Here is a 15,886-nt window from a genome sequence, read left to right as displayed (position 1 = left end):
ACCCAGAGAAGAGAGCACCTTGGCCAGTGCCATCAGCAGAATTGTAAGAAGAAATCAAACTGCTTGACCTGTACTGCCTCCCTAGTTCACTGCCAGTCTACCCCAATAGTAACTTGTAACCATCCATTTAAAATTAACATAGCTCCAGCTAATCAAGTTAAAGTTATTATAACTTCTTATTTCTTTAAGGCAACTCTTCACAGGAAAGGAATATTGCTACTAATGTTCTCACTTCAACACTATGGTCACGCAAGAGAATAAATTAGAGTTGCTACATCTCCAATTCAGCTCATCTACAAAGAACAAAGAGAATGATGCAATAGGAGAACATGTGAAATAAATCTTGCTTCTGTAAACATTAGTGGATGAAAAGGTTGGTGGGAGGTAATGTTAATTAGGGATAACCTGATGTATAACTGAGTGGGGGAATAAAAGAGATCAGAACTGAACTTTCCCTGGACACATACTTACCACTGAAAACCAATGCACTTCCCTGCTTGCAGCACCAAAGAACATCAGAATGTTTGTGAACCCCTCCCTCTACTATTCATCCCATCAAGTAACTGTTTTTCATCTGAGATTTAAAAACCTAAGCCGTCCTCAGTCATTTGATTAAAACTTGAAAACAACTGAAGAGAGTTTTAGCAAAAAATGTTTATGTACCTTTATGTTTTTTGTGGGAACTAACTTAGAACTGGGTAATGGACTATGGTCAGTAATATTTTCCCTCCAAAACCAGGTTCCCTGCATAATCTAAACAGAAAATTGGTCTTTGCTCTATAACCTTACATCAGCATACAGGAAAAATCCTGGAATATGTGCACGTATCGGGGTAAGGGGAGTGCGCTGGGAGACTACTTTTGAATTGATGCAACAATACACCATTCATGTGCTTCAGACTTACTTGTGTTAACTGGAATCTAGTTCTGCAGGCTGGTAACACTACCGAATACCATGAGGAATGTTCACTTTTTACGTAACTGATGCCCTGGAATTCATTTTCAAAGCCAGATATATGTGGCTACAAAGAGTCATTCCTCCTCAAGTATGTATGGGTCTATACATGGGAATTGCCGCAGCCCGTACTGAAATGTAGTTGCTTGTGCCTGGAACACACCGCCTGCTCCAGCAGCTTAGAACAGCTGAAGGCTATAGTTCCCAAAATTGTGTTCCACAAGGTAACAGCAACGGGTTTTTTTTGCAGCCAGCCACACAGCAATATTATTTTTATAGTGGTCTGATGCTAAATCACTACAAAAATTTGATTTTAAGGGTGCAGAGTGGTCTGGTACACAGCTCAAAGACTTTGAGAAGCACTGGTTTGGAGAAAAAGCCACCTGGAACTCAAGACAGGACATTAGAGAAGCAAAATGATTGCATGGACTGGTCTAGGACCCCAACATCCCCACTACTATGAAAACACCCTGGTACTTGCAGAGTCTGCTAGATGCCTGCTGTATTACAACTAATGTCAGTGCTCTTCACTTCATTGCATGACTGTACCTTCAGCGCTCCAGAGCTCCTTCACACTCTGTCAAGGCTATTTGGTTTATCCAAATGATCTCTCTCTCCCAAATGAAACACCTACTCCGACAGCAATGCTTCCGACTGTACTATATGAACCTGGAAATCTCCCAGCGGGCACAGACCAAGACTGACCTCTTTATCACCCGATCTCAGATCCCTGTATGAATATAGCTGCTTACATTTTCCACCACACAGTATGTTGCCCTGCAGAACTGTAGGTTTGTGCTCTAAGAAAATGACAGTTCTTCAGGTGTGGGAGGCAAGACAAAACCTAAACAATCTTAAAATAAATCTTTTCAGAGAGAACACTTATAGCTCTCCTGGGATGAAGTACATTAAATATACAAAACACACTATAAAAGTTAGTTCTATTTTCTCACTCCCAGTTCACAGAAGACCTTGACCCAACTTCCCTTAAAGTCAAGGCAAAAAACATTTCCCTCTGGGCTAAGACCTTCAAATCGGGCCCAATAGGTATCAATAGCAACTGTACACACAGATCTACAGAAAAGAAATTCAGGGCTTCTCCTGATTTAGACCATATACAAATACTCCTCTGGTCACCACACTTCAAAATTAAACTTACTGGCTTAGTGAAAAGCAAGAATTAAATCTAAGCAAGTTTTCCACTTACTACCAAAAGCTTTTAGTGTCACTGCAGAGGGGGCAGAAAGAAAAATAAACTACTTGTGAGGTATTGAATATAAACACACACCTCTCTTCCAGCAACTAGTAGCCATTAGATGTGTAATAACAGCATTAAAATAACTGTTAATGTAACTCAGCTGTTCATCTTCCTCTTAAAATTCCAAATATGGTGTTATGATAAAAGCAAAGGTGGCCAGATGAGCCCTTCTAAGGTATTTGTGCATGAAACACACAATACAGTGCAGATGCCTGCTACATGAGACTGCATAGCTCGTATTAAGAGGAAGTCGTTGTCTAACAGAATTACACAATACCAACAAAAATCCCATCTTCTACTATAAAGAGCTTGAATGAAATTCTGAGGTTTGAGGAACATGCATAGGGGGAGATGGACAGGCTATGTTAAAAAACATTAGGACTTCGGGTGGAATGATAACTACTTCTCTAAAATCTGTGGGAAATCTTTCCCCTCATTATTATAATAAATTACAGAAGCGAACGCAACCTTGGCAAGAGGTGCTTGAACTACAGCCTAAGGGAAAATAGGCCAGTATCTGCTTACAGAACAGACATGCCACAGGCAGCACAAGTGCAAGTTTCTCTTGCAACAGCCAGCCCAAGTACCTGCCCTGTCCGAAAGGCCAATAGTTAGGACAAACCTACCTTCTGCAGAGCAGGAAGACAGGATGGGAAAATGAATTGTTATGTTGTGTTAGTGGCCATGCAGCATCATAAAGTCAAGATATTAACGAAGACAAGCCAGTCTGGAGAGTTTCCCTGTTCTAGTAGCCTGCACTCACTTGCTGACACGTACAATAAAAAGACAAAACTGCAACACTGGCTGAAGCATTTACCTCCTATCAGCAGGAGGCAAGGACATCTTCCCCTCCCTGCCCTTTCTCCCCCAATAAGATTATTTACTTTGCAATCTAGGGCTGTCCAGTGAGAGTGCACACGGTAAACAGCATTTTTATAGTTTGGTCCTTGGTGTATGGGGAACTGGGCTAGGGCACAAACATATTTTCCTATAACCTGCTCACTGATTCGAGAAAATATGTTCATTGTTGATTGCAGAGGGATTTCCAAATAGGCTTAACTGCTTCCATGAATCAGACCCTCAGATTGCCATGACTTCTTAGCATATCAGATACCGTTCCAGCACACAGGAAAAAGGACTGTCGGAACTTGTAAAGGACTTATGCGGGAAATAATCAGGCTCTGGACTATCTCAACTCACTCTGCCTTGATAAGAAAAAGAACTACCCTTGTCACAACATTAATCAAGGCACATTGAATACAGAGCCCTCCTTTTTCATCTTTATTGCTTAAACTGGAGCTGTCCTATACAAACTACTTAATCCCAAGATCAGTGGCGTGTTACAGAAGGCTAGAGAAGTTCAGAAAAAAACAATACAAAATCAGGTATGGGGAGGGGGGCAAATGGGGAAAAAGGTTCTGCTCATTTTTGATGCGACTTAGAGGACCTCCTTCTGGCAGAAAGAGAGCTCCACCTTGTCCTGGCATTCAGAGCCCCAGACTGCCAGAGAAGTCACCTGGATTTAAGAAGGCTCAGCACGGTTGGGGGAAGGGAAGATGACAGTGGCATGACCTGCTCTGGGTAGGACATGGTGGTCCAAACCACTTGCAGTTATAAATCGGGAAGACCAACTACAAAGCATTCTGCCTCACATTCTGGATTGAACACCTGAGGTACCAAGGCCCTGGGACGTGCTGTGGTGTAAGAAGTCATTCACTCAAAAAGGAAAGCCCACAAATTTTAAATAGAAAACAGGAAAGTGTCCAGAATATGAGTTCCTCTGTTGTAGCAAGAAGAACAGTTAAGCAGGTGCAGTAGGAAGTGAAAGATGAAGATCTGATTCAGTTATGCATAGCACAGATGAGGAGCAAGACAGTAACTATTCAGGTAGAAGCAAACGGTAGAAAAGAAACACAAGGCATCTGCAACTCATGTGATGCACACATATTCAAGGTTAGCATCTAGGGGAGGTGGCCTCTGTGTGCAATAAATAAAAAGTGTTAGAGCAGCATAGGCTGTCAACACAAGCCAACGGCAAGAAGATGGAGCCAAAGGGAGTTGAAAGAAAACCCTTCAATTTAGCAAGTCTGATTTAACCCACCATTGCACTCCACTATTTCAAGTTTCCCGCTCACTGCACATGCTCATAGCCCAGTTGGTACGACCACAGCGCACCAGAGCTGCTAACACATTTGCGAGGTTGCAATCTAGTGCAAGGTTACCCTAGGTCGGTTCAAGAGGCAGGGGAACTCAGATAAGTGAAGGTTTCACTTTTCAAATGAACATAGGTTTTAGTTGGAATTGACCCTTACAGGAAAAATGAGCCCACGACAAGACTTAAGACAGTACCTGGCATCGCTTGGCTTCCTGGGAAACCAGGGGCTGAAAGGCATTTGGGAGTATGCCCATCTCTCTCCACATGAGAAGAGACAAGTTCTTTCAGCGCCCCAGCTATCTATGATTATTCACCTTTAATGAGTCCTTCCAAATCTCTCGAGTCATTACATTTCCTTGCATTGGACCTTATGGTATAAACTTTTGGTTACCAGGGTTTCCTCTAAGGACATTCCTGTGCTCTTTCTGAAGACAGACACTTTTCCCCTCTGCATTTCAATGAAATCCTTGCCAGACTCTCCATTGATGCTTCCGCTTGCAGAGGTCGCCACTGCTTTATGTGCCGTGCTCTGAGCTTGAGCTGCCTAGGCTAGAAGATTAAGGTGTCCGTTAACAAGGACCAAATCTCTGGGTCTAAGCATTAACCTAGTTGAATGCTGCGTGTTCAGGAACTAGACTGCAGTTCTCACTCTGGCTCTGCCTCAGACCCGCTGTGTGACTTTGGGCAGGTTATTTCTCCCATCTGGCTTTCTTGATTTCCCCATCTGTAGAAAAGGGCAAGCCTTGTTATCCCTCCCTATATAAAACATCCTGAGATCTACAGAAGACAAACTGTATCGAGAGTCAGGCACTATTATTATTAGAGCTTTGGTGTGCTAAACAGACACTGGCAAGAGACACAAAAGCAAAATAAATCCAAGGGCAAGGAAAGCAGACAGAGCAACAAAGCAACAAAAATTTAGGAAAGGGGGGAAAAAAAAAAATCTAGTGAAAACCAGAGTACAGCACTGGGGCACTACTCCTGTGGTCTAAGCATATATGGAAGAACAACATTATTTTGAAGCAGTTCTACAAATCCAGCTGTTCATTTTCCCAGTCTTTGTGTTTTTAGTGGTTTGTACTTTTGGCAAGTCCAAATTTCTGCTTCTACCTAACTCCACACATCGGAAAACTTTTTGTATGGTTTGGCATATAAATGTATTGACTGACTACAGCTGTACAGCTCAAGTAGGCAAGGAGATGCTCTATCACCTTTTGAGATCAGCCAGGATTATCTTTTCTCCAGCTGGGAAAAGCAACCAGTAAGAAATGAAAACCACAAGACAGCTTAGGTGCTGGCCTGTAGGACAGTTAAGTGAACTTAACAATATTTATATAACTGCGTATGTAGTGCTTTAGAAAGGCAGATCAGCACAGAATTATAGCATCATCAAGAGATAACTGAGGCTCTGGAATCAACATAGTTATATGCCTGTTACTCTACAGTGCCACTGGGCAAGCAGCAATTGCGATCCATCTGTCAGTGTGTCCTTTGCTGTCACAGGATCCTTGCTGCAGAGACTACCACGTTCTGCTTCTTTCCATTATGGATGAGGTTGGAGTGCCCCTGTGATTTTTGTGTACAAGGAGTTACAATGCCCCTCTAACCAGTTTTCATTCTATCTCCTAGGCAAAGAGCAGCTTGTATCTTGGGATTAATATAAAAGAAGACAAAAATTCAAATTCTGTCTTTGCAATTCCTAAGAAACCAGTCACTTTTGCTTTCTAGAGAGCGGCAGAAGCTGGGAGTGTATGAACTGGCTTTTGAATGTCTGGAGTGAGAGAGCCGAGATTGGCTGTGCCTGCAAAGAATGGGTTACGGTGTGAACGCAGGGTCACACACTGCCTTTGGTGGATTTCTTTTCCCCTTGCTGTTTGACTTTTCAGTACCACCTCTTCCTAAAACTGTGTGCAGCCTTGTTTCTCAGTTTTTCTTTATTATTTTTTAAAGCCTGTTTGATGAGTGATATGAACTGCCAGTGAATACCATGTTTCACTCCCCCTCATTAACATTGTAAATTAATTTAGGACTCATTTAGATGCAGGATTAACAAGCTGAGGACTAATCCACTCTTTATTCAGAGGACATAGTCAGGATGAGCTTTCGTCTCACATCACTCAATCAGTGAGCAGGACCATCTCTTGGGAATAAAATTATATTTCTGTCTGTCTGCTTGCAAAGGAACTGTTCGAGGTTAAGGCAGAGGTCTGGGAGACATCAGTCCTAGTCCCAGCTCTACTATAGGCTTCCTCTGCAGCCTTGGTCAAATGCTTATACACTCTGCATCCATCTTCCCCAGTTTGCACATCTGGAGAGGTCAGACTTAGAGAACAGGCAAAAGATTAAAAGTGGTGTTTATGGTGGCTTAGGCCAGTGTGTTTTATTTCACTAGGGTTAAGGGTACATGGGCCACGGGCCAGCTGCCAACAGAGAAACTTGTTACGCTGAAGTAATACATTTAATAAGTTTTCAGTTATGTGCCCCTACCCTTACTTACGTGAAATGGTGTTTTATTTATTTTTATTTGAGAACTCTTGCCCTGTGACAGCACTGTGATTAATGCATTGTTATCTATATTGCAGGGGCAAAGTCAAGCCCTCAGTTTTCAGCTCCGAAAAAAAAAACAACCAAAGAGCACAACATTGCTTTTCTTAAAGCAGCAGTTATCAGTTACAAAAATCATGACGCACTCAGCAGCAATCTTGAAATATCTCAGTGATGCTGTTTTCAGATGCCCTGTATGTTTGCTAGAGAAATAAATAACACTTCTTGCAATTAACAAATGAAATGCCCTGTTGGAGCTTAGCTCTTACTTGCTGCCAGTAAATCATCTGCTGAACATTTCATCCACTGAGGGCAATGAAGATTAAATATATGCTTTGGCAAGTGTCGTCTTCACCAGAATATTTTCTTGAAGGCACTTTGTGTCTAATGATACATTGAGGACCTGTTCCTCTGAGTACAATAAATAAATACAAATATTGCTGTAGAAAAGAGCCTGACGGACAACCAGTGCCACTTTGGGCATAAGTGGTTGATGCTACTTATAATCAGTGATGCTTGTAAAGCCCAGGCCTTCTGTTCCGGACACGTGCTGCACACATGAGCTTAGCTGAACTCTGCTGTCCCACAAGGAGAACATTTTTAAAGCCTTAATACAAACTGTTATTAATTGTTTGTATTGCAACATGACCAACAAGCTGTAACCACAGATGAGGACCCTGCTGTGCCACAGGTTGCAGAAAATAAAAAGGAGGAGACACTGCAGTGGTTTGAAATATATATATATATATATATATATATATATATATATCTCAATCAAACTAGTTTGAAATCAAAGGCCAAATGACAGACGTCCAGAACATTCTCATCTCCAGTGTGATCATAAAGAATGAACGATTTTATACACTTTACTGTTGGCTACAGTTTCATGGACAAGCTCCTGACATGCATTTGGTATCCACTGTGATAGCATAAGAAAAAGAACGGGGAGTGGGGGGAATCTTTCTGGCACACTACTTCTAATCCTAATCGAATTCTAATTTTTTCAGAGATGTAATTGTTCCAGTGTGGTTCCCTCAGACAGATGACAGTGACAAGACAACCACAGCACCACAAATCTGTGACTCCAACTAATAACTCTGTAGGAAGTTTTCAAACCAAACTGTTTCTCTCCTTAAAATGCTGCATTTGCTCTCTGGCTAGTCCTTCCAATTCTCAATAAAGATCAAGTGTGCTGTCATAACTACAGCAGACTGCTACTCAATGCCGTCAAATCCAGACCATTGACAAAGGCACTCCACTAAACCACCTCAGGACTAGAGGCCAGAAAAACTGGGTTTGTCCTGGGGTTGTACAGCTCTGTCTGCAGATGTCTGCTACATTAAAAAGACATCACAATTGTATAATCCTGTAATAAACACAAGGAGTGAAATGTCTGAAGCTAAGAGCACCAAAATCATAGGGATATTGTTAATCCGTGAGTTACCATGAATGCATTGATTGTTAGCCTTTCCTGCAGCTTTCATCCTCAGGTACTTGTCCTGATGAGTTTTACATTTTCATGCCACACTCTACTCCCAATTACTGTACATTCAGCAGATTCTCTGTAGAGCACATGAAGGGCATCGTACATCGCACTTATTATCAACCCACAGCAAGTTAAGAGAAATGAGAAAATCAGGACTCTGCTGTTGGTTTATCATTAGTTTTCTGATCTAGGGGAAGTAGCCGTCTCCTATTTCAATTTAGTTGTCATAAATAACATCGTTAGGCTTGTTTGCTTTTGGCCCATTCTGCACTCAAGTCATTCCGAACCCTGATCTCCAAACCAAAAACCCCTCATGTTCACTCATCTTCCTAGTAAGTGTGTATTTCACAGCCAATGTGCCCAAGGGCCATAACTGAAGGAATCTGAAAGCACCCTTCTGAGAAGAGGAAGGTTATAAAAACCAACAAGAAAACAAATACTCTTACCTGTCTGTAATAAGCCAGCCCCACTGTCTTTGACTCCAAAGTGCTGCTGGATGTCTAGTAACACACCTGCAAGGAAAATGGAGAGAAGAAACTCAGTGCCTTCAGCGTTTGAAAAGCATACAGCTCAAACCTCTTGTGAAGCATTAGCAAAGCTTCAAATTCCAGTGGTTTAGACACGTAACTTCTCAAGTCTGCAGACTGGTTTATTTTCTATACATGCACACTCAGTAATTTTGGGCTACTACAATTAACAGCAGAGGTAGGTAGCTATAACACCATGCAAGGAATTTGGGAATTAAATCCTCATGCATGAGAAACTGGTGTTTTCTTTCAACTTAAATAAGATCAGGGTTTTCTTTTTGTTTGTTTTCTGCAGAATCCAGATCCCTTACTCCTGTTATTTCACAGAAATATAGGGAAACTGATTCTGCATCTAGTTCAACAAGATAGACAAACTGAATCCAAGTCAAGTTTTAACAAATCTCTGTTGGGAGGAGATATGACACATCAACAGGAGCAATGATGGAAGTTTTCACATTTAACTAGTTCTGAGGCTTCTCATTTCCAGAACAAATGCAGAAAATAAATTTAAAACAGCTTAGTAAAGGTGGTTAAGTGACCAAATGCTTAGCTTTAAAGCAACTAAAAGCAGAACCAAAACCAACCTTCTCTCTTCCCCAAATCCCCAGCATATTAGTTGGCATAAGCAAAATTAACGGGTTTTATAGTATTTATATATACAGCTAGATTTAGCACTGGAGTATCAAACATATTAACACATGTAATGTCAGGTACATATGAACAGGCATGCTTTTGTAACCAACTAGCCAACAGGGAAAACCCACAGAAGAGCTTTTGTAACTCATCTTGGGGAACACACGTTTGCCAAGCTGTTTATGGTTCACTTGCATCAGATGCAGACCCATAAGCCCAAACGTTTGTCTACGGCCCAAACAAACTGCACTCTGACTTCTTGGGTTTGGAACAGAGACAGCTGCTCTCTCAGTATCTGGGACTTCCTTATTTAAGCTATTGTCCTCCCCAAAACTGAGGATCTGCAAGTTTCCTTTTTTTTTAAAAAAAAAAAAAAAAAAAAAAAAAAAAAACAAACCAAGAAACACCGTTCTCCCACTATACTGAACATCTATAAAAGTTCACCTCCAGGTCAAAATTTGATCCAAGACTTTATCCAAAGTGATTCTGCTCATCACTGCAGGTCACAAGAATCAACTAAGCACCAACCTGAACTCACTCACCATAAATATCTTAGCTTTTGGGACTGCCAGGATCACACTAAATGACAAACACAACAAGATAAAAGACCCAGAGATAACTATTCCGAGAAGGCATCTGGAACAATGTCAAGAAAACATAAATTAAAGGTATTAAAGTGGGAAAAAAAAGATACAGAAAAGGAAGAAAAAGGCAAGAAAGCTCACTTGTCCTACTCCATATCACTCGTACACCACCATTTACTCAGGGCAGCATTCAGGTTGGCTTTTAGACTACCAACACCTGCCCAGTAACATTAGCTCAACCTCCTACAACAATGCCCCCTTCCATAGTCTGTCTATCAGACTGTTTAGCCCCAAGCAGAGAAGGGTGTGAATCTTATCAATGTGTATCAATACCTGATAGGAGAGGGGGTAAAGAAGGCAGAGCCAGGCTTTTCACACTGGTGCCCAGTGAAAACAGGCAAAGGGCACAAACTGAAATGCAGGAAATTCCATTTAAACATAAGAAAAAACCTTTTTACTGTGAGAGTGGTGAAACACTGGAACAGGTTGTCCAGAGAGGTTGTGGATTCCCCACCACTGGAGATATTCAAAACCCAACAGGACACGGTCCTGAGCAACCTCCTCTAGCTGACTCCACTTTTAGCAGGGGGCTTGGAACAGATGATCTCCAGAGGTTGCTTCCAACTTGATTATGCTGTGATTCTGTAATTTTCTGAAGCATTAGTATAAGTGCCTGACTACATCTAGCCTGACGGCAGTTTTCCCCTGGCCTTTCTTTTCCTTTGGAGCACTGCTGTCTATTAAAATTCCAACAGGAACTTCTTGGCTTCCTCTTGGATGGCAGATTTACCTCCATTTTCAAAATGCCCTGGTATTTCTTGCCTGTCCTTCCCTCATTTGCTCTATTAATAGCCGAGGTATCATTATTCAGGCAATATCTAAAGAACTAAAATAAATTTTGCATTATCCTAGCAAAACCCTCTGTGGTTTAGATGACTTACATACTCCCCTTGCTGTCCCACCCTTTCACAAAAAAAGCGGTTATCTTGCAACCCAACCTAGAAACCTTACTTAGCCTAACCAGCTCTGAACACCTTCAATTTGTGCTCCATTATTGGTTGGTCCCAGACTGCCCACATCAGGTGAAGCTCAGCAAGTCAGAACAACTTGTGGGTACTACAATCCAGATTTTATAGAAGATACACCCATCAACATTCTCAAGAAGAACATGGAAGAAGGGAGGAAATACCGAACACGATGTTTTCTTATGCTCTCCTATCACCACTCAGTTGTGCTACACAGACATGAAATATGTTACTACCCCCCTGCAGCTGAGCCCCAAACACTCCAGCTGGAGAAGCCAAGTCAGAGCCATCCAAGTTCTCCTTGCTTTTGCAGACACATTCAATACAAGACTTAATCCAAGGAGGTACATCACTGGGCAGTCAAAGTGATGTCCATTCACCTCCTGATCCATGCGCACATGGCTTCCTGGTGGATGCCATGCTCCTGTTCAGCCCATCAACTTGCAGCTTCTTTTATTTCAGTAACAAAGGGCTATGTTTTGCACCCACCTTTCTTTCAGAATGAGGCTTCAACTCCCACTGACGTGGTGATAGATTTTCATTTTTAAAATTAAATACACTCTATGAAACAGGCTACAACTATATTACCTAAAGGCTGCGAAGAAAAACAGTAAAATACTAAACCAGGTACATTGCAACTATACCACTCCCAGGAAACACTAGTTAAGATGGCAGCTGATGAAAAAATTTATTCTAAAGTTGGTGCAGACAGACTACCCTGACATCAGTTTCATGGTAGAGACCTCTGTGCTGAAGTGATCCCCACACAGCATTCATACCTTCTAAACTAGTAGGTGCACAAGGGTCAAGAGCAAGCCATTATCAGAATCTCACCTGTACAAAAGGCGAAACGGCACAATCTACTGTCCTGCCACAGGATACCAAAGGGACGGATTCAGTGATGGGAAAAGGCAGATTAAGAGCTGTAGCCCTGCCTTATTAAAACTGCCTGAGGAGGCAGATCCTTTGAGCAGGGGGTTTGGACTAGATTATCTCCACAGGTCCCTTCCAGTCTCAACTATTCTGGGATTCTGTGCTCCTAATCCCATGATGGAATACACACACACATCCAGAGATCTCTCCACCACCCTGAAAGGTGCCTGCCCTGCCTACAGGAACACATTCCCAGCCATGCCAGCTTGCCAAAGAGGCACATTAAACCACCAAAACTCAGGAGGAACAGGAGCCTGGGATGTGATGGAAAACAGACAGAAGACTTTCTAAATTCACACCAGAAACCAGAACAGCAAGTGCAAGGCATGATAATGGGGCCTATACAGTAAAGAGGAGGTTGGTCAGTTCATTACAAAGAAATTATCTGTCCAGTGACAATGGCTTTACAGTTCTACTACAGTCCCCTTTTCCACAAGAGATCATAATGCATTTTACAGTCTTGAACTACTGTAGCCACAAATTAAATACATTTAGGACACTGAAGCGCAGCCACCTTGGATTAAGCCTACAACTTTATTGTGGTGGTGGAGAGGGAAGTGGATTCTGTGGACAGTCAATGCAGCAGGACAATATGGAACCACAATTATAAGTCCTGTGTGACCTTGGAAGAAGGTCTCAGAGGATTAAGAGAGATCTGCATGTCTAATTGGCATTAATTTCCTACTCCAAGTCTATTTTACACTCTCTTTGGACTTACAGGTGTTTTGATATGGGATTTAGAGCATTAAATTAGAGGCAGCAGCAAGCAGATGATGCAACACATCTATGAAGTGATAGGAGTTTCTCTCTGCTGTGGGAGTCTTCCTGCTCAGCACAACATGAGAAGACACTCCTCCTCTCAAACTCGCTCAGCTCTGTTTCCACCTCACCATGGCAATGACTCACCCCAAACTTTAATAAGATTTAGGGATACAATTAAGCAATGATAGACCAGAGGAGAACACAGGAAAATGACAGAGCTTTTGACTTTCCTTTCTGCTTCTAGATGATGGGAAGGCAGAGATAGCTGGACCCAGGCTCCAGACAATGATCATGTTGCTTGTAGAGATGTGCACCCAGGTGTCTCACCACACCTGATGCAATCCAAGAAAGTGAAGCTGCCACATGTGGCTGACAAGGCCTTTCTTGGATTGAAGTTCATACCTACATCCCAGGAGGATCTCAAAATAGCCATGAGCATCTAACAGGCATCACTCCTCCTCAGACAGCCTCTCAGCAGGGCTGATGGCTATTTGGGATGCCTTTATAATTACATGGCACACATTAGGGCTATTACCTATTATTTCTTAAGCACATTTGGCATTTTCAGGACTGAACAAACATACAGGAGACATGGTGCCAACCTTCCGAAGTATCTTACCAGCTGAACCAGACACTGTTAATGCTGATGCAGAGCTTGGAACAAAATGAGACAAAACACAGGCAGCACCTAGTCAGGAGTGCTGATCAAGATGGGCAGAAAGACAGGACTTAGTGGGAAACCCAGGCAGAGGAATGACTACTTACTTCAGCCCTATCTGGGTCACTTTACTAGGGCTGCCACGGTGCTAGTGTCTAAGTACCTGACAAAGGCACCAAGGCAGTTACCGGATTTTTGCGGGCACAGGGTATGAAGAGGACTTTTAAGAGCAACTGGGAGGATAAAAGGTCTTTGGGCGTGGAGTGTTAAGATAGGGAGGGAATGTCAAGTAAATGGGGAAGAGGAACATGGCTGACCTCATCCACTGACAGCATCAGAGGGTTTCTAGGATCTAGTGCAGGATCCAGCACACTTGCCTCCCATTCTTTAACGGCCGTTTCACAAACAGTGAATACAAAAGACCTGATTCTGAGGCTTCTGGAATGCACGTTCACATTTAACGGCCTGAGTTATCTCTGATTTAGGGGAAATGCCTTGGGAAAGGCAAATTTTCCTGGAAGTGTATGGTTCAGACTTCAAACAGGGAGGTAGGTGGTACTGATCACACAGGAGGCAAGCTGCTTGCCTAGATAGACTTTGTGTTACTGACCAGTGCTATGACAAAACAAAAAGTTGCAAGACTGAAGGGTCATCTGACATGGGGTAAAAAGACACTCTGAACAGAAGGTCATCTTAGTACAGATGGTTTTTGTGGTAACCATGATTTACAGAACCAGCCTACAGCAGGTCTAGTGTGCAGAGTGCACTGGTTATCCTTTATGTTCAAAAGAAATGTGGGCTCTTCAACTAACCACTACTACCTGTACCTGTGAATAAAGAGCCACCATGGCAAGAAACAATGTTTGTAAGTTAAGCCACAATGAAATCACAATTTCAAAGCAGATAGTCATCAGAGCTTCCCTGGAGAGCATCATTTTCCACTCACCAAAACAAAACATTATGATGTGACTTCAAACTGCTTCCAAGGCAGGTGCAAAATAGAGCATTAGCCTGTGCGCCGAGCGCAAGGCTACAGAAACAAAGCCACAGGGTTTCAGCTCACCAGGCCTTGCATCAGTAATGCCAATACACGTCCTTTAAACACTGTGTGTCTGCTGCAATACCACTGGACAACATAACCACTTTCTTAAAAAGCACAGGCATTTTTAAAGGTAGCTTTTAATGGGGAAAAACTATGGTGCTTGAAAGGAACCAGCACACGACCCTCCACACGATGCAGGCTGGGCACTGACAGCAATCAGGTGTGCCCCCAGCACCCTTTCGCCTGCCCCACTGCAGCCCCAGACTTGCACCTGTCTTTGGGGAAGCCTCAAAGGAGGTGGAGGAGAACCCAGACTCATACTCTCTTGGCTCCCAAAGAGCCAGAGCAGGCTCTGACTGACAACTCTTTTTCCTCCTTTACCTGTTGCTACCTACCTCTCCTCCTTGTGAAGGCATTTTCCTTCCCAGGCTATGCTCCCTGGTTCCTCCAGGACCAGCTCCTGCAGGTGGAGGTAACTAAGCAGGGATAGCCAAGCCCTGGCCTCCTAGCCATTAAAGGCACAAGACACCTTCCTCATGCCTGCAGTCATATTCAACCTGCTTCAAATAACACATTAAGGAGGGACAGGAGAGGTGTACACACCTGTCTGTTCAGAGACATGTGAAAAGACTAGGTGGAGAGGAGTTTATTCTGAGGTCTCTGTGATTCTATCTTCACTGCAACCCCAAGGTGTGACTGCAGTTCACACACAGATCCCTAAGCTTCAAACGAGCTGGCTTCTGCTCAGCCACCCACCAGCTATTAAACACCAGCTTCACAATTTTGACTCTATTTAAATACTCAGCTGCAAAAAACCACCATGGTGGCCCTGCTGATATTTATACCTCAAGATAAATTGCCACTGCTACCAGAACTAGCAAGCCTGGAACTAAAATGCAGTACCACCTTCTTTGGATTGCCATGAAAGCATTCCGTGTCTTACATGCAAGAAGAAGCAGGCCTGCTCTTTAAGTATTGGTAAATGAGTGATGATGTCTTGCTTGAAAACATTGTCAGGAGCTTCCTTAGGACATGCACACACACTGCCTTGCCTTCTGCAAAACTCATTTCCACTGTTGCGTGACATGACAATATGCACTGGTGAAATAGGCTTTGGTTTTGAAACAGCGTTGCCAGATTAAAAAGAAACAAACAAAACAAAACCAGCAACTAGACAAATCAAAACAAGGGTTTCCTAAGATCTGCTCACACTGGCATGCAAGAAACTTGTGACCTAGAAAGCACTGAAAAGAAACTGCCAACACCCACAGTGGCCTGTTTAGAAAGGGGTTTCCCTAAGTAATAAAGCAGAGCACTGTGAAGAG

The 15,886-nt window shown here is 42.7% G+C and overlaps 1 protein-coding gene across 1 annotated transcript in view; it reads right to left on the bottom strand.

The window, feature by feature from the left end:
* LOC104351106 (SPNS lysolipid transporter 2, sphingosine-1-phosphate) overlaps positions 1-15,886 on the bottom strand; it is a 122,071-nt gene that overhangs the window by 75,105 nt on the left and 31,080 nt on the right. Inside the window, exon 2 of the mRNA XM_086475411.1 lies at positions 8,844-8,909. Within this exon, the coding sequence (XP_086331537.1) occupies positions 8,844-8,909 (66 nt within the window). The remainder of the gene's footprint in view (positions 1-8,843; positions 8,910-15,886) is intronic.

The sequence above is a fragment of the Leptosomus discolor genome, chromosome 18, assembly GCF_034619465.1.
Source record: "Leptosomus discolor isolate bLepDis1 chromosome 18, bLepDis1.hap2, whole genome shotgun sequence".
Classification (NCBI taxonomy): domain Eukaryota; kingdom Metazoa; phylum Chordata; class Aves; order Leptosomiformes; family Leptosomidae; genus Leptosomus; species Leptosomus discolor.
The sequence above is the reverse complement of the archived record's forward strand: the minus strand, read 5'-3'. Positions and strand labels throughout refer to the sequence as shown.